The 20,000-nt window shown below is 35.6% G+C and overlaps 1 protein-coding gene across 1 annotated transcript in view; it reads right to left on the minus strand.

Moving 5' to 3' along the window:
* LOC135223045 (uncharacterized) overlaps nt 1-20,000 on the minus strand; it is a 98,452-nt gene that overhangs the window by 36,522 nt on the left and 41,930 nt on the right. The window contains exons 2-4 of the mRNA XM_064261554.1: nt 14,012-14,072; nt 7,470-7,602; nt 7,152-7,288 (exon numbers count right to left, since the gene is read on the minus strand). Coding sequence (XP_064117624.1) covers nt 7,152-7,288; nt 7,470-7,602; nt 14,012-14,072 — 331 coding nt within the window. The remainder of the gene's footprint in view (nt 1-7,151; nt 7,289-7,469; nt 7,603-14,011; nt 14,073-20,000) is intronic.

Raw genomic sequence — 20,000 nt, forward strand, 5'->3', positions numbered from 1 at the left:
ATGCGAGGAACAATTTTCACGGTGACTCGAGCTTGATATAAGAACTGACAAATTTGAAACGAATTTCTGTAACTGAAAAAACGCATTTGTACTGGTACGGATACCTTGGATAACTTTTCATTTATTTATTTATTTATTTATTATTATTTTAGTATTTTAGATTTTGATAAATTTTGCCCAAATTCTTTTAGGTTATTAAAAATTTCGTGTGATGCGGGACGCAAAATAGCTTGCTGGAAATGTTCCTACGAGGGAATTCCTCAAGTGGAACGTGTATCGAACCTGAAAATAATAAACGACCGAGCCGGAGAAGACTAGGCGGGCAACAGGTAGGTACGTCAAAAGGGATCATCCTTTTCCTCGTTCGTCAATCTAAAGGATGTAGAGGCCGTTGACTTCCAGAAAGGTTAGGTGTCCTGTAGGTTCTCGGAATTCCAAGAAACACCCCAAATGTTACATTTCACACAGAGAAAGACTATAAACCGTGAGGCGGTTGGATTTATGTTTCAAGGAGTTACAAGTATTAGGATGTTTCAAAGACTTATTAGTCCACCCAAGGAGACATCGTGTGCTCACTTATCTCTAATGGATTTGTCTAGTTTTCTTTTAAACTTTTACACTGTTGCTGTTTACAACTTCTGGTGGCAGTTTATTCCACGTGTCACATATCTTGTATGTAAAGATGTTCCCACAATGGGATGTGTAGTATCTCTTCAGTTTTAGTTTCCATCCATTATTTCCTGTCTGGTTTTCGTTTAATGTAAGTTGGTTACATTAACTATTAACAAAATTTCTGCCGTTGAATTTGTGACATATTTCCTTAGATGATTTTTGTCAACAGAGGGACCGAGCATAAAAGTCGTTTGTATTTGTTATATTTTAAAGAATTGCAGAAATTTCTCAACGCATCCGACGGTATATGAAGGGAAAACCCGAGTGGCTCATCGCTCGTTTTTGGAAAATGCATAGAAATGTGGACGACAGTTAGCCAATTTCTCTTGATTGTCGTTAGCGTCTGATAATCATTATATTAAAAAATCCTCATAGTAGCATGAGTCTTCAAATGGTGAAATAAATCCACAGTTGTGTACATATATTTAAATTTAAAACTTTAATGATACCTTTCGGGAATCTGTTCGGTTCCCCTTATGAAACTGTGGATTTGTTTCTCCAATTATTATATGGAAAACATACTGGTGTATTTCAGTATTAAAAGAAAAGCAATCATCTAGGTTTAGCTCACACCACTGCTATTCTAATCGCGCTCATAACCATACGGTAGAAGCCAGAGTTTTACCTCCATTGGCTTCCTGAGCAGACAGAGTGAGCTTCTGTAAAATTGAAAGCTCTCTCTCTCTCTCTCTCTCTCTCTCTCTCTCTCTCTCTCTCTCTCTCTCTCTCTCCCCTAAGAGATGAGGTGGACAGTAGTATGGAGAGAAAATAGTAAGACACAAAAATTTCATACATGAATGTAAAACAGTAGACAGATGCATACATGAACGGATAAGTAATCACATAAGTAACTAAGAATAAACAAATGAATACATTTAGTGGCTGTTTTCCTCTCATATCTCACTCATACTGTCAGTACCTCTCGGATTGTAGGGCTAAATTTCATGCAGTATCGTATCACAGTTACATTAGCACCCGCTCTTGTGTTACGGTGAAATTGCAAACGCAATAGGGTTGCTCGGTTACAGGTACCAAAGTTCGCCTTTTGAGATCAACTCCGCCTTCTGAGAACCCCAGCGGAAAGTTATGTGAGGTTCTTTGTAGCTCGCCAAAAAAGTGCCTTCGAATCTTTAGAGAACTAAGCGAGTGATTGGTTGATTTATGGTTACCAGAAGCGGGCGTCGCCGAAACAAGTTTCTGCTACCTTGTGACTTGATTGAGTATTAAGAATTTTGTTCGGAGTGGATAATGCTCTATAGAAGTAGTGGGAATTTTCTGAGTTATGACAATGTTGAGAATTTTCGAAAAAAAAAAATTGTTAAACGTACAGCTAAGGAAAGATATTCTCTCTCTCTCTCTCTCTCTCTCTCTCTCTCTCTCTCTCTCTCTCTCTCTCTCTCTCGTTACGCGATAGAACTGAAGTTTGAGGCATAGTAGTTTTCACGAAATACGCAACTAATTTTCCAGGCATTCAGATTTCAAGTATAATGAACAAAAGCTATTGAACTGGAAAACAAATTAAGGTTGTGGAGTAGTATGGAGGGAACATAAAAAACTTAGTTTAGTTTCCCTTAGTGATTACAGCTTAAATATAGGCTACGAGCATGCATACATACATGTATGCATACACATGAATGTGTATTTAGGTATGCATGTATGTATTTATATATAAATTATATATATGTGATTAATATATATAGTGCATATTTACTGTGTGTTTATGTGTATAGATCTAGCCCACGAACGATAGATGCGATTACACACGAACTGCTGACAACGATACACACCCATACAATACATTTTGATTGTCCACGACTGGTCTGTATCGATACCCACGATCGATGGATAGTTGTCGGTCGGTAAGATCGCTTGTGGAGGAGAGGTGAATGTTGGCAAACACTGAGAAAGACATTTTTAATCGTATTTTTCTCACACATATACCCTCAGAAGGACTGAACCTATTGTCAAGGTTGGCATTAAAAGAAAAATCCTCTTGGTAAATGGCAAGAAAATTCCCTTTCTTCTAGTTACTCTGCGTCAAATCTGAACATTTCTCTTATTATTCGTGTGAAATTCAAGTCGGCCGATTAAGAGTAAGAAATTTCTCTAGTGCCGGTATTGTACTCATTGTGATTTTTTTTCTTTTTAGGATAATAAGGAAATTAAATTAATTGGAAGTGAGTTGTCAATTCGCTGAAGATAATGGGGTCACCTACGCTGATTTCGCTGAGAAATCTAGCTTCAGCCATTTTTTATATACTTTTTTTTTTCATTTCTAAATCACTTCAAATTTGTTCATCATGCTTTATTATTATTAGCGATTTTCCGTGTGAATCATCTCTGAAATAATTTGGAAGATATTCGCTTCCTGTAATTTGATAAGCATGATGGTGTGAGTTTGTTAACATGGGTTTCAACATTACGGAAAAGGAAAGTCCATTCATGTGAGACCAATGAAGTAATTTGTTATAAAGATATGTGTTGGTGAAATTGTACAGGTAGTAGAAGTATCTCTCATAGGAAATTGTGCTTCTTAGTATTACGTATTTCATAATAATGAAGAATGGTCGTACTTGCAGGAATTCAATATCCTATTTTCAGTTGAGGAATTGACAGACATAGCCTACTACATAGGACAAGTCCCATTTCGATATGCAATATTCTCCTCGGCGATAAATGTTTACAACAAGGCAATAAATTATTTGGCCTAATGTTACGAAGTGGCGGGAAAATATGGGTGGGAAAATACGTGATTCACTGATCGTTAAATCACATTATGTCTAGTCGTTAATAACTGGAGGAGTAATGTCGTTGCGAACGGTATTCCATCGGGTCTGACGCAGTTAAATAGTGTTCAGATTTCACTAAATCTTGGCAAATTGGAAATGGCAGCGAATTGCGAAATGAATGTGCACTCATTGAAGCACTTGGAACTAAAAAAATTAGGAATTGAAAATTATATGTTGATCAAATTTATGGGAAGCTTTGATTAATCCAATTTGTGAAATACAGCGGGATTCAGGATTGGATTACAAGCTACCGACGTGCGGAAGTCGTACAGTTTAGACCTGATTGATAACTACCTAGTTGTAACGATAATTTACCGCATGGGAATGAGGTTGCGTCATTGATTTGAGAGAGAGAGAGAGAGAGAGAGAGAGAGAGGGGGAGGGCTGTTGTTTGGAATGGGAAGGAAGGGGAAATAGAGACGTGCTTTCTCTCATGCACGACAAAAGAGGAAAAGCCGTTTTAACCATGCAAAATGAAGTGTTTTTTTTCTGGATTTTTCTAATGGCACTTTAATGGGAGTACACATTTACCGCTTATACTTTTCTTTAAGAAGGGCTGTGGTTTGTTGTATGGCAGTCCATCTGTGCACTGTATTTCTCCTATTTGGTTAATGTGGGTTAATATTTTTTTTTTATAAATAATTTATATTTATTACTGCGTATGCTTGGGTGCAAACGTATGTATATACGATTTTTTTTATATATCATTATTATTATTATTTAGGAAATGAACCCTATTTTTATGGAACAGGCGTGCAGGGACCATTGACTTGAAATTCAAGCTTCCAAAGAATATAATGCTCATTTGAGAGAAATTGCAGAAATTACGTTATATGAATACGAGCAAGCGTATATGAACAAGAGAAGGTGCCAACTTTCCCATCTCGTTCCAACATTGAAATCGTAATTCATCTCCCATCTTCATTTAATGAAGATGGTGAAAGGTTATTCAACGGCAGCCATATAGTTGCTCGAGCGTAAGGAATCCTCATGCTGACACACATAGAACATTATCCAGGCCAGTACTTCATCAAGTTATCCATGATAAGGCAGATTCATTTAGGCAAGGCAGAAGAATGATTTTGGTTGCGAGTTTTAGTTCTTCAGGGTTGTACATCACGTTAGGTCTGTTAATCTTGTGAAGTCTGCAGCTAATGCGTATCCTCTGTGGACATAATTTTTTTAATTGGACAATTCTTCCCAGTGTATATACCGTTAACCGTTAGAGAAAGTGGCTACTTGTCCATTTACTTAAAACTGTTCAGTTAATTCACTTTCGGTCTGCAATTGTGGTATATTGTGAATGGTAGACAAAAAGTTAGTTATAATTATTGCTGTGATTTTTCATATAGCCAGGATTTCTTTTATATTAATGTCCCTGGTTTTCTTTATATAGATAACCCTGCTACATCACTCCAGATTATGAATTATTTATTTGGCACACGGAGACTCACATTTGAGAAGGAATATGGATGTTGTGTCTGCGCTTAGCGATGTCCATTCTGTTGTTGCTAGCTTTTATTAATGACTATTGTCAGTAAGTTTGATTATTTTTAATTCGATCATACTTTTCAAAATTAATCTAGAGTGAGTTGAAGGCCAGAATTTTTATTTGTTTTTGGTGAATGATATACGTTCGCCATCAGCATTCGTGATCTCTTCAGTACAATTTTTTTTTTCAATCTTTTTAGTTTTTTTGTTTAATCTTTTCTCATAGCTCTTGTGATGTTTCACCTGCTAAGAACATTGCCGTGTTGAAGCAATTACCTCCTAGTTTCGACCATAAATTCAGAAGGGAATCTCTCTCTCTCTCTCTCTCTCTCTCTCTCTCTCTCTCTCTCTCTCTCTCTCTCTCTCTCTCTCTCTACACGATTGATAATCATCGTTAGCTGATTTTACTCTTTAGTTGACGCTTTAATTTTGATTTACATAGAATATTATTTATTATTGATGTTATGTTATTGCAATGGCCGATGGAAATGGCAACATAATGCCTTTATAAAATTAAAGAGTGATTAAAAAAACGACAAAAGGAGGAACAGAGAAAGTGCGATGATTAATTTAAAAGAAAATGGCTCTTTTCTCCCTCAGCCACCAAAAGTAAATAATGTAAATCCATGTGTGAAGAGGACATATATTCTGAGGTATTTATTTTAATTTGTATTTTTCCAAATCGTGGTCGGTATTTTGTGCCAAAGGTGTTCTCGTAACGTTTTTGTTTTACCTAACAAAAAAAATCGGAATTTAATTTTTCTGGAAGTATTATGAAGTATGATCAACTGTGTCTTATTCTTACCTGTAATATTTTTGTTTATTCTTAAAGTTCGCTCTCTTTGCGTCTTCTCTCCGGATGATGGCATGATGTTAAGACAGGTAACTTTGCCTCAAGGGGAAAAATGAATGACCGAGATCCCTTGGGGGAGGGATTCATAATATTGGTACTAAATTGCACTCTTCGTAATGGGCGGCTTCCTTTATAAATGATTGCGTTAAGGAGCATCTCACGACATGTTGTCATTATAGCTAACGGAGGATTTGATTGTTATTATTTATATTTCGAAGTTGAAATTAGCTGGTGTTTGTAAAGATAACTTTTAGGGAACGACACAGGAAGTCGCATCTGTTATTGAAGGACATTTGATTTTTTTTTTATCGTTGTACTGTAATTGTGAATCTTGGATAAAATGGAATAAGGAGGCAAGGGAATCCTTTTGAGTCATATGGAAATTAATGTTAGTTAGTATCTTATACTACTGCTGGTCATAAATGTTTGACAAAAGTAACAAAAAAGGTAAATCTGTGAGAATGAAAGAAGAGTGGTACCATTTTTAATGTTCTGGAACTAAAGACACGAAACCTCTCCCAGGGCTAACTCTTCGGACCCCCCCCCTCTCTCTCTCCTTTCCTCGTTCTCTATCGCTCTCTCCTCTTCCCTTGCGCAACTGAGTGGAGGTGTGACGCTTAGGAATATAATTCTAGCTCTTTCTCCTCCGGAACTATGATCCAGTGCCTTCAGATCTTTGAACTTAGGAGGTTTCGATGTTCCTCGGTACTGACTTGCATGAGTTGCTTCGAGTTGTCCCTTTCGACGCCACATCCTTTACATTTTACGGTTTTTACAGCGAGAAAGGGAAAGGGAAAAGGGAATGTTTTTGTCCTTTGGCGTGGAAAAGTTGTTTTAGTCGTTTGATTTTTGTTTTTACTTTCCAGAACAAGAGTGGCATTGTTTATTAGTTTCTTTAGTATTTTTATCAATAATTGTATTGGAAGGATGTTTGGACATACAAACAATACCCTTAACAATATTTTATTTGTGGGTTTCTTTCCCCAGTCTCATGCTGAAGGGATTTATGCTATATTTTCATGTATTCACGTTTTTCTGTTGCAATAAAATAATCTCAACTTCATTGATTCCTACGGGAATGAAATCATCTGGGACGAGGGTGATATTCACATGAATGATTTTACCAAGTTGATCATAGTTTAGACTTCCAAGTAAGACCCTTATTTCTATTCTGTTTTGTGGTTGTCTCCGCAGTCTCAGACTGAATGGATCTATACTAGTTTTTGTGTATTTACATTTTTTTCTAAATCTCACTCAGGCATTTTGTTATATTAATCATTCTCGTTTTTACGATGGTTATTTACTCTCAAAGTTAGTTTAGCAGAGAAAAATCTATCAGTACTTACCAGTCCTGACGGAAAGCTTCACCATATAGTACAGTGACACTGCTCTCTGTGGCTGTGCCGACGGGTTCGAAGCCATGGTTTCGTTCTGCAGGAGACACAGCGTCTCTTGCACCGGTGCCAGGGGATTCATTACAAAACTGTCGAAAAAAAAAGGAAAATTACCCCATTGTTTTCGCATGATTTCGAAAAAGTTGTAAGTATATTGATATTATCGGACTGAGAAGTAGTTTTTGACATTTGCCAGATTGAGATTTACACCCTTTGAGTATTTAGTACAAGTTAAAGCTGTTTTGCGTATCCTTAAGGATCGTCACTTACCTGAAGGAGGCAGCAGCGCATTCGGGTTCCTCCCGACACCATCCTTGGCATTCCCATAGCGACAGATTCCTAATGGTATAGTAGGTAGATCCTCTGTAGTCTAGCTCCGTTAATTTCTCGAAGGCAACACGTCCTGGAAAGTTATTAAAAGTATATGTAAGAAATGGCTGACAACGAATTTTGATGAAGAGATTTTATGCTTTTAAGACTAAGGTATAAAATTTCATGCTGGCAGTACTATTTCCTAAATCAAAACCCCTTCTTAATTTCTATGCTATTTGGAAACACTCTTTGGATGAGTTACTTCAGCAGTTAAACATCATTTAGATATCGAGGAAGAATTGGGATGGTTTCTGTTCGAGGAAGAATTGGGATGGTTTCTGTTCGAGGAGGAATTGGGATGGTTTCTGTGGCAATAAAATCATCATTACTTCATTGATTCCTGCTGGAAATTGATCATCTGGAGGGGGGTGTTATTACTGTGATTTTAGGTTTACTAAGTTTCATCAGAATCATTTAAATAATTTCACACACTAAAACAGTCTTGCAGGTAGACGGGTAAACCGAACCAGAAACACACGTTCTTTGCCTAGGTAACGTCGGTACCGTACTTTGCGTCTTATATTAATACGAAACTTACAGTACCGGTACCATAGTCAGTTTTATTAATTTTTTATTTCACAATTTTGAAGCGAGTATCGTTACCGTAATCTATTGTATTAGCTTTTTATTTCACAGTTTTAAGGTGAAGACGTTACCGCAGTTTATTTGATTAGCTTTTTTATTTCACAGTTTCCAAGTGCTCGTAGAAACGGTTCGACAACGCCTCCATCATAAATATGTATTGTGTAATTGACGTAACACGGAAAGTAATTAATATTCATAACCTGCAAAAAGCCATAAATGAGTAAAAGACGTTGTTAAGTAGGGCATTACAGGAGAAAAGTTTAGGTTATTCATACAGGACCTGCAATACCGTTTCTTGCGGTGGTCTTAGCATTTCCCACAGTGGTTTGAGAGTTCAGAAACGATGCAATGCAGACGCGCTAGCAACGTCGTATAAAGTCTTATGAAAGGTACTTTCTTGAATGATGTGATGTCGCTTAACTCTTGAGATTTTTCAAAATTATTGCTCTCGTCGTGAAATTCCGGCTAATCACATATAATTACTGTTCTTAAAGCTTCTGAGTAAGAGAGAGAGAGAGAGAGAGAGAGAGAGAGAGAGAGAGAGAGAGAGAGAGAGAGAGAATTTTTTTTTTTACATTTTAGCTATCCTGCAAACTCTTCATTTGTTGACCTGACTGGTTTAGTGGCACCAATTAGCTGTTGTTGATATTTGGAAAGCTGTAATTTATCAGCAATAATAACAGTAAAAAGAACATGTGAAGCAAAAGGTAATGTAATTGTTTCCACGTAGAGGAGGATAAAAAAAAAAGTGGCAAAAAGCTCATTTTCGTTGCGAACGATTTAGTAAAAACTGAATTATGATGATAGCAATGATGTAATTTTTTTATTATTATTACCAGAAGAAGAAGAAGAAGAAGAAGAAGAAGAAGAAGAAGAAGAAGAAGAAGAAGAAGAAGAAGAATTCATCGTAGCAGAGACATCCTCAAAGGAAGTCTTCGTGAACCGCAGTATCTGTGATTACCGCGTTGATGTTAGGATGGTGATACGTTATTGCCTCCGTTGTTATTAAAGGCCGAAAATTTTGAGTTTTTATTAAGTGGGCTGCGTTAGCCCAGAAATATGTCGAACATTACATATGTATATATCTTTTTCCGAGAGCGAGCAATGAAAGGTTAATGAATTCAGGAATTAACACCTCCATGGGTAACAAACAAAGAACGATTATTCTATACTTTATATATAAATATATATAATATATATATATATAATATATATATATATATATATATATTATACGTGTGTGTATATATATATATATATTATATATATATATATATATATATATATATATGTATATACGTGTGTTATAATATTATATATATATATAAAATATATATATATATATATAATATATATATATATATATATATATATATATATATATATATATAATATACATGTGTGTGTGCTCGCGCGCGTGCGTGCTGACTAGAACCACTGTTGCTGAATTACGCTGATCGGAAGACCTACAATGCAGCGAGCATGCTATAAAAAGTAATGTTTCAAAGATCTCTCGACGCTAACAAAAGCAACGAAGGCTGTCATTTTCTACCACAAAATCTATCTATATTTCTCATATTTTGGATCACTCGTTCTCATCCGTAATTACTAACCCCTCGTCCTTCATGATCTTACAGAGGTAGTTCTATAACTTGTCTCATCATTTCTAGAATTTCAAGCTTTTTACGTTAGTCTACCTTTTTTTATGAGTATGGACAAAACGTCTGTGTAAATGCGCAAGTTTTGTAGTATGAAAAACAAGATAACGTTTATTTTCTTTACCCTCTCATCATTACTCTATTGTAAGCCCTCTCCACCAAATTTTTTGTAACTCGCCGGGTTCGAATACCTATGAAGTTCACATCTCACTGCCAAGGTCAGCAGAGTCGCAGTGAGACTTCATGTGTATCTCAAGTGTCTGAACGTCATCAACGATTCTGCCGTTAGCAGTTTCGTCGTCCGTGTTACAATTTGCTTGATTCCACAACTCAGATTTGTAGGTCCAAGTCACTTAATGAGCTTGTCATTGAATAGACCCTAGCATAGCTTGGTCTACATACATCAAGTCAGTGTCGTTGTATTTACTAGCTACATCTCTTGCGTTGTCTTGCGTTTAAGTAGTAGCAGTCAAGAATGTCAGCATTGGGTACTTTTATTTATCGCAAATATAGCAAATGTATATTCGACCTTTATTAAAGAAGGGAAGAAGAATGACTCTCCGTTTGGTACTTACCCATGTAACCAAACGAATGGTACTTAATGCTTTATACCAAACGAATGGTTCTTAATGTTTAGTTAAATGCCAACGGGAAGAGACTGAACGCCATGAAGGCAGTGCTACTTTTAAGAGATTTAGAAGGACCTTGTAGGGTACGGCTGCGAAATGTTCAGGCCCAAACTTGACATCATCAGAATGCGTCGGATTTTCGCTTTTCTGGTTGTAGTCTTTACGAAGCTTTTTTATTTTTTCTTTCTTTTTCTGAACATTTAGCATTCACTTCATTATATTTGTGTTAATTGCTATGCTGATATTTGTAAAAGACAGATCAGCTTGTCTTAACCGCCTAGTTAGAAATGCGTATCGACTTAATTTTACTGTGTATAGTTATTCATCATATGGTATCGATATTGCTGGTTATCCATTAGCAAATTCTGGATGCAGTCTTATATTGTTACCAATATAACAAGCTGCAATGTCGATTAATTTTTTCTTCCGTAGTTGATGACTTTGCTGTCACGTTTCCATTTCTTCTGTGCAGGAACGTACTGCTTAACATTACGTCTGCATCTTTTGTCTATCCCTCAAACGCAGAGTTGTGGAAGTATAAATATTTTTTTTTTTTTATCCAAAAACAATATTGTTACGGGTTCAAGAAACTTCACTCCTAGCTTGATATTGGCGGAGGGTTTATTAAAAAATTACAGGATTTACACGGGATTAAATTCCAGTTCAAAGTAAGTTCTTGGTTTCCAGTGCAGTGAAAACGCGAGCTGAAATGGAAGGCGGAAGGATATGAAGTAATGACGTTTAACGAAAAAAAAAAAAAAAAAAAAAAAAAAAACGATCAAAACCACACGACATGTGGTAACCCAACTCAGCAGAATGACGAAGAAAATGAAGGAAATCTTCGGTCGGTGGGAACATAAAGTGTATTATTGACATAAAACCACGAATCATGATGGAAAATGGTCGGGGAAGAAAGAACAGGGTGGTGCTCGGGACCAGCATTTTGAAATTGGTGTAACCACAGAAACATCGTGATTGTGATTACTTGATATATATAGATAAGGTTTCATATATATATATATATATATCTATATATTATATATAATTATATATAAATATTATATTTATATATATATAAATATCTATATATATATATATATTATATAATACTATCTATATATATATATAATTTATATATATTATATATATATATAATATATTATATATATATATATGTATATATATAATTTATATTATATATATATAATATATATTATATATATATATAGATAATGTTTCATATATATAGTATATATTATATATATATATAATATATGATATATATAAATATATAATTATATCTATATTAAATATATATATATATATATATATATGTAATATATCTATATATCTATTATTTATATATATATTATCTATCTATAATATATTCTATCTATCTATGTATATATTATTTATCTATAATATATCTATATATATAAATATAATTCTGTAAATATATTAATCTATATCATTATATATATCTCTCTATCTTATATGTATATATTTATATATATATCTTATATATATATTATATATTCTATATATATCTATATATATATATATCTATAAATAAACACACACAAACGTTGTGCAAGGAGTAAGCTTTTCCGGTTCTCAACAAGTCCTTTTTGCTTTATTTATCTTTGATTTCAAGCCTGTTGCCCATTTTAAACTGGTTGCAACTCATCACAATCTACTATCTAGCAGGTACCTGATTCAATGCTCAGATCAAGAGAAGCACATGGAGCTTGAACTGGCGTGCCTTAATCTGTCTATCTTTCCTGATGAATCTCCCAGTGAAATTAGGCAATGAAATTGAATATAAAAAATGAAACAGAAAAATAAGATCAGATGGAAATGTCCAGTGGTCGTAGAATGTCAAGTAATATAGGAAGTTGATAAGTTGGAGGAGGTTCATTGAAGGCACAGCTGAAAGGGAATGTGAGTAAGTGCGGGAAATGTTGACTTTTTGTCAGTTCACATTTTCATTCTGGCGAATCCCAATTTACCACCGCATTAGAGATGCCTTCAGCCATTAGATTTCAAGACGAGTAATTTTAATGCCAGAGTGACGGCGTGTGGAATCCACCCATTTCTATGTTTGGTTAGCGTATATTCGTATTATTCTCTCCACAAAACTATAACGCGCATACGCTACTGGTTGGTTTGCACGTGCTGTTGTTTTCAGCTATATAGACAGGACGCGCACAGAGCTAACTTCTGCGCACACGCATACATTACAGTAATCTGACAATGTTCCACAGGACTCTCCGTCTCGTAAAAAAAAAAAAAAAAAAATAAAATAAAATAAAAAGAATTCGGTAATATCACCCCCTACCAAGGACGGACGGATGGGACATAGTCCGTTCAACATACACCGTGCCTTATATGGTAAAACAGTAAGATACCATGGTACTTGGACGACTGCCGTTGTTGCAACCAGGGTTCAAAAGGGCACGAGCTTAGCAGTGCCACCCTAGAAGACTTACTGAGAATCGGAAGGCCAATTCTTTTGCGCGTTCACCTACTAAGTTGCTCTTCTGAATTATTTTGGTAGATTAACCATATTGTGGTACATGATCGTTCAGAAATGCTTTGATAGCTATATGTCCTTCATTTGGGACAAGAGTCAAGACACGCTATTATTATTATTATTATTATTATTATTATTATTTTATTATTATTATTATTATTATTATTATTATTATTGATTAGATGCTATGATCATCGATTAATTTGAATGCTTGTAATTTGTTATGTGTATTGAATAACCTTGTGACTGACTCCATCATCATTAACAACCAATGGAGAGATATCCATATAAACGATGGTTATGAAGGCATTAATTCTAGGTACTAGTGCATGCTTAATGTAAAACTGTTATCTAAAATTTAAGCTGAAAAGCTGCTTCTATGTTATGATGATAAGGCAAGTAGTCATAATCTTCAAGTTGAACCAACGTATTTATTGATTGATTAATTTATTTATTTGTTTATTATGTACTAATTTATTTATTTATTCGATTTTTAAATTCTGCGTCTCCATTGTATCCAGAAGGAATCGTTTCTTGCATTCGATTATCCGTTGTGAATTGCTAGAATAGTCTATAATAACGTCCCCGTAGGGAGGGTAATGCCGTCAAGTGCATCCTCATGCGGTGTACTGTAGGCATTACTTAAGGTTATCTGCAGCGTGTCATCGGCCCCTAGCTGCAACCCCTTTCGTTCCTTTTACTGTACCTCCCTTCATATTCTGTTTATCCCATTTGACTTAACACCCTCTCCTAACAATTGATTCATAGTGCAACTGCGAGGTTTTCCTCCTGTTGCACCTTTCAAACTTTTACTGTCAGTTTCCGTTTCAGCGCTGAATGTCCTCATAGGCCCCAATGATTGACCTTTGGCCTGAATTCTGTATTCAATTGAAGTCAATTTAATAGTGACAACGTATAAAATTCAAAGAACCCATTCAAAGGTTATTATGAAAAATAAAATGTTATATAAAAAAAACTCTATAACCTAGAGCTGAGACAAATGGACTCGGTCAGAGTGCCACTGGGTTTACTTACCTAAGGCCGCTGAGAAGAGCATCAGCAGCGCCCCGGACAGCAGAAACGTCCGAGAGCCCATCTGGAAGGAAAGATATCAAATGTCAGAAGCTGTTGTGTGGGGGAAAAAAATTCAATTTCAATGCTTAATTAATCAGTAGATTTTTTTAAGAGGAATATATTTGGATCGGTGAGATGCTATGTGATTAGGAGCGTAATTGATAGTTTCATTAAGGGAAGATGGTAGATTTTGGCAGAGGTAGCTTTATATAAAAAAAGTGTTTTATAAAATGGCCCAAAGTAATGAACATATTTTTTTATGATAATTAAGGTGTTCTAAGTTTCTTCCTTTTTAATTTCTGTAAACATAATTTAACGCTGCGAATGCCTCAAGGACCATTTACAATATTTAGTTAATAATTAACTTGCAGTATTATTTTATGTATTGCATTAGGTGCATTGTTTAAGTATTTGTAAATTAACACAATAATTGTATGTTGCTGTAGTTAAAATAAATGAATACCTGAAAACTAACATTCTCTACTTTTCATGAAAGGCAAACTAAATGTTTGCAAATAATTATGCCATTCTTGGATATTTTCTAGTGATGTATCTTGCATTTTTATTGCAAATGTGGTTTTTACCATTGCGTTTCAACTTCAGTTTCAGTACCACAAAACACAACGTTGAATATTTAATATAAGTATGGTAAACCACATAATACCATTTTTATAGTCTTTGATAAGTGTATTCAGTCTTTCTTCTTTCGACGCTCACTCGTCTCATAATTGAATAAGATTACTCTTAGAAGTGCATTGAAATCTCTCAGTGGTGTGTAGTGTAAATCTATCTGCTGCTAAATGTTGCCTCTTTTTGTGACATTCGGTTCTCGTTTTTCTTTCTTTTAATTATTGCCATTTTTTTGCCATGTATTGAAACATATGAGGATTTGCTTCTGAAAGAACAAGTTGACTGTTGTTCATTAGTATGGTAAAACACGATACTATTTTAATAGTTTTTTTTATTATGTTTTTCTTATAAGTGTACTCAGTCTGTCTTTCAACGCTCACCCATCTCTTAAATGAATCAGATTACTCTCAGAAGTGCATTGAAATCTCTCAGTGATGTGTGACGTGAATCCCTGTCCTGCCCAACGTAGCTTCATCATTGTGATGTGCAGTTCCCGCTTTTTTTTTTTTTTTTTTTTTTTTTTTTTTTTTTTGCCAACTTTTTTCAGTGTATTGAAAAATATGAGGCTTTGCCTCTGAAAAAGCAAGTATATTTTTCATTTTCCCATAAGTGTGAGTGCTCAGTCGTCTTCTTTCGACGCACACCCATCTCGTAACTGATTCAGATTACTCCTTGATGTGCATTGGAATCTCTCATAGTCAATTCTCGCTCTTTATCATCGAAGGAACTCGGAAATGGTTTTGAAAATCTGTTGGCGCATTTTTATACACGGGTAGTGTGGTCCAATTAAAAAGGGGTCGTTGAAGATTCTCTCTCTCTCTCTCTCTCTCTCTCTCCTCTCTCTCTCTCTCAGTATTCTAAACATTTTTTGGTGCCGAGATTGTTTATCGCAGGGATTTAACATGTGACATTTAAATTTACTTGATTAAGCATGCTTACATCAGTCAATTTGCAATGCGGATTTAACTCAACTTGATTAATATTCATTAGACAGCTTTCTTAATGTTTGTGAATAAATTTCTTTTAAACAAAAGTCATTAAGTGGTGATATTCGACAATTGAAGAAAATTTCTACTTTCTCCTCTCTTCATCCTATATTGTGGTTATATTATGAATGTGTTCATATGGCACAAGCCAGAAGACCGAACGTAATTCCTATTAATCAAAAGTGTCAAGACATCCCAACCCCAATAAACCCTCGTTAGTAATTGTATGGGTAAGGAAGGCTTAGAGCGGGGTGGGGGGCTGAGGTTTGGGACTGGCTGGATGTACTATGTAAGTGGTGTAGGAATAGTCCAGCTGACGGAGAGGGAGAGAATTCCATGTGGACAGTTATGTTTCTGCGGGAGCAGGTGGTCAGCGAGGACTGTATAGACATAGACCTCACAGTCACACCCGCGTTCTCATTCCGGTTCACCTCGGTGCCACTTCTGGAGCTGGTACCGAAGGCATGCAAGCTTAAGTTCGGTTCTGTGCTGGGTTATGTTGACTTAATTTGGTAACTTGACCGGTTGGTAATCGCGATTTTTTTCTTCTTCATCTTATTTGCTATCTGCTTTTCCTGTTGTAATTTATCGTAAATATGTCAGGCATCGTTCCATAATATTTTCATGATTTGATTAGTTTAATAGTGTCGGATGGTTATGAACTTTATTATTTTTTTTTCGTCACTCTATACAGCGGAAAATTAGGCCTGTATTCTTGAGTTGCGGCGGTTCATAATTTTTTATATGGCGGTCATTTATTGCTCTTCTTTCTCGTATCTTTTTAACTTATGCTTAGTCTAGCATTCGGGAAAGGCACTTCTCCATGTAGTCCAGTGCTCACTTATTTACATGACCGGGACATTCGCTACTAATTCAATGATGGACTTTTTTGAAATACTGTGCTCTTGACAGATAAAGGTACTGTCATTTATGCTTTTAAAAGACATAAAAATGATTCATGTCAACAAGAGGTCTATGTTTGAGATATTGGTACAAGAATGAGTTCTTATGTTTGCCGAGTAATTGTTTCATGCCTTCTAATTAACCACGGACATCATGGACATCAAGTACAGGATCATCTATTTGCGACCCTCGTCTTTGGTTACCCAGCGAAAGTTGCTGTGAAGCAATAAAAGTCAGATGTTTGATTTCTGTTAATTGCTACCTGTGTTCTTTGATCCAACTCTGCCGGGAGGACAATTGGCGCATTCTGAGTATTGTTATGTGATTGTGTCTGGAACTAAGACAAAATTTTTCAGTATCATAGGTTAATGATATTACCTATATACCGTGCACACACAAACACATACACACACATATATATAAATATATATACTAATATATATATATCTATATATATATATATATAGTATAGTTGTGTGTGTTGTGTAGGAATTGTAATAGTCACAACGCCCTCTTAACTTCTCGAGAAGTAAAGAGGGCATTGTGGCTAATACAATTACATATGTATCTGGTAAAAATGAACAGTAGAATCTATATATATATATATATATATATGATATATATATATATCTTATATGTGTGTGTGTGTGTGTGTGTGTGTGTGTGTGTGTGTATGTATGTATGTATGCACACAGACACACATACACACATATATATATATATATATAGAATATGAGAGAGGAGACGAGAGAGACGAAAGAGAGATCGATAGGAGAAGGGGGAAAGAGACGAGAAGAGAGAGAAGAGAGCGAGCGGGAGAGGAGAATAGAGAGATAGGGATGGAGATGAGAGAGACGAGAGAGAAGTACCTTTAACAGGCTTTTTAAAAAACTGACTTTAATTGCAGGGTGTTAGCCTAAATGACAAATATTTCAGATTAATATTTAAATTTATGTATTTGTAAACCGTTACCGCAGTGCTTGGCGAATAGCCAAACTCTAATGATCTTGCCAGTCCAGTCCAAAATTGCCTACTTTCACAATGAAGAAGTGCAGACAGGTATTACCACTGACAAAATAAGCTTGAATAATGCTCGAGTTTCTCGAAGGCTGTAATCGTGTATTAGAGAAAAAACTTCTTTTACAAAATGGTGTCAGGTTAAATGGTTCAGGAAAGCAGGTGGAGTTCTATTTTATATGTTTGAATGATTGACAGTGACGTCACCTTTGGTGATTCACGAGTTATCTGCTGCACAAAGTATGATGATGATTTGTGCTTGCTTGTGTAATTGAGAAGTGAGTGTGTCACACATGCACACACACGCACACACACGCACATATATATATATATATATGTGTGTGTGTGTGTGCGTGTGTGTGTGTGTGTGTGTGATATATACGCACTCGATATTACTCACTTAGTATTAATATTACAATATGCGTTTTTATCAACCTATTTCTATTAAATCAAGCCTTAAAACACACCCACACATATGTGAGCGTGAGCGTGTGTGTGTGTGTGTGTGTGTGTGTGTGTTTTAAAGGCTTAATTTTTTTTAGAAATGGGTTGGTAAAAATGTATATTATAATAGGAAGTATCAGGAGGGAGGAGGATAGGAATACCAAGAGGGTGCGGGATATATAGCGAACAAAAAAGGGGCTTCAATATCTTGGAGATGGTGGAGATGGTTTGAAAAATAGCACTGAATGACACAGTTTGTGGAGATTCATCTGTGATTCAGCAGTTGAACTTTGTGTGTCAGTTATTTTTGTGGTGGGTTTATCTCTGGGACCAAACATTATATAGGAGAATTCCTGCAATGATGAAGAAAATATATATTATAAGAATGAAGGAGAGGAAATATGCATTGTTAGCTTATCAGCCATCGATCTAAAACCACATATAACTTCATTTGTTGTTGCCGGAGGTACGACCCTCTTCCGCGTAATGCCTAATCGCACACGAAGAAGGGGAAAAATTGACCTTCGTGAAGCACGTCTTCCCACACAACTGGAAGAAATGTTTCCGGTCATGGGAGCGAAAAAGAATGGGATGGCGCCTTGGCCCACATTCACTCCTATGGTCGGCTTAATTGCTTATGTTTTTCGCGGTGTGCCTTAATTGTTTCGATAGGTGGGGTTGCGGTGTTTTATATTCACAAACATGGGAACCTTTGTGCCAAAGCTAACTGTTATTTTTTATTTTTTATCTTTTTTTTAGGGGGGGGGGCGTGTTACTACGGCAAGTTATTCATTTTTCTCTGGGTTTTCATTGTTCTCATTTGTGTATAGTTGGCAATTGTATTCATTTTTTCTTTGGGTTTTCATTGTTCTTATTTTTGTATAGTTGGCCGTTGTACCTTAGGTCTTCTCCATTGAAATATACTTTCTTATAGATCTGAGACAGAATGGAATTTTCCGTACTTATATAACTCAGCAAGCTTATTCCTATTTTATAGAGTAGCTTAATTTTTTAGGAATATCTTCACCTAAAATGTTCATTTGATTTATAACATTTTGTAAAGCAAGGGGGCATATACATTAGTACAAATAGTATCTGTGAAGAAATGACATTTCCTGGCAACATGAAAAAGTGATCTACGTAGCCGAACTACTATATTAGTTTTGATGATGCTGATGGTAATGAAGATTATCACCATCTGTGTTTAATTTAGGAGATATATCTATCTGCCTCAGTTGAGTATATATAACTGAGTCATTTTATTAAATAGTCATAAGTTTTGACTACTACTGAAATACCAGCGTTTTTGTGTCTTAGCATTAAATAAATACGTCTTTTTCATTTCTTGTCGAAAATATAAGTATGCTGGAGAAGAAAGTTTATCCAGTCTAATTGTTTTGCCTCGAAAAACTGTCGCAGGAGCCGTTTTCAACAAGTGACGTTGACGATAACGTAAAAGAGGAAGTGGAAAGGAATGCATCGGAACGAATGCTATAAAAAGAAATGACAAAAAAAAAAAAAAAAAAAAAAAAAAGTGGCGGAGGAAGAAAGACGAATGCAGCCGACCCGAATAATAGGAAAGCCATGAAAAGAACGAGATTGAGTTCTGCTTCAGTAAATATCATTTAGATTAATGATACCTCTTTTTTGTGAGTCCAGATCGTTGACATCAAAAGAGAGAGAGAGAGAGAGAGAGAGAGAGAGAGAGAGAGAGAGAGATGAGAGAGAGAGAGAGAGAGAGAGAGAGAGAGAGAGAGAGAGAGACTAGATAGCATGAAGAATTGTTATTTACCCGTTGAGTTTAGTGGGTCTTTTGCAACTCAGATGTGAAGGTCAGAGCGCTTCCTCTTCCGGGCACGCGTTATGCTCTAGGCAGTTTTCCTCACTTACTTTTGTTTTCCTGTTAATAACTCCAGTAACTTAAGTTTAATTATTTATTTAGTTATTGATGTATGCATTCGGTGATCAGA

Source organism: Macrobrachium nipponense, chromosome 8 (genome assembly GCF_015104395.2).
Source record: "Macrobrachium nipponense isolate FS-2020 chromosome 8, ASM1510439v2, whole genome shotgun sequence".
Taxonomy (NCBI): domain Eukaryota; kingdom Metazoa; phylum Arthropoda; class Malacostraca; order Decapoda; family Palaemonidae; genus Macrobrachium; species Macrobrachium nipponense.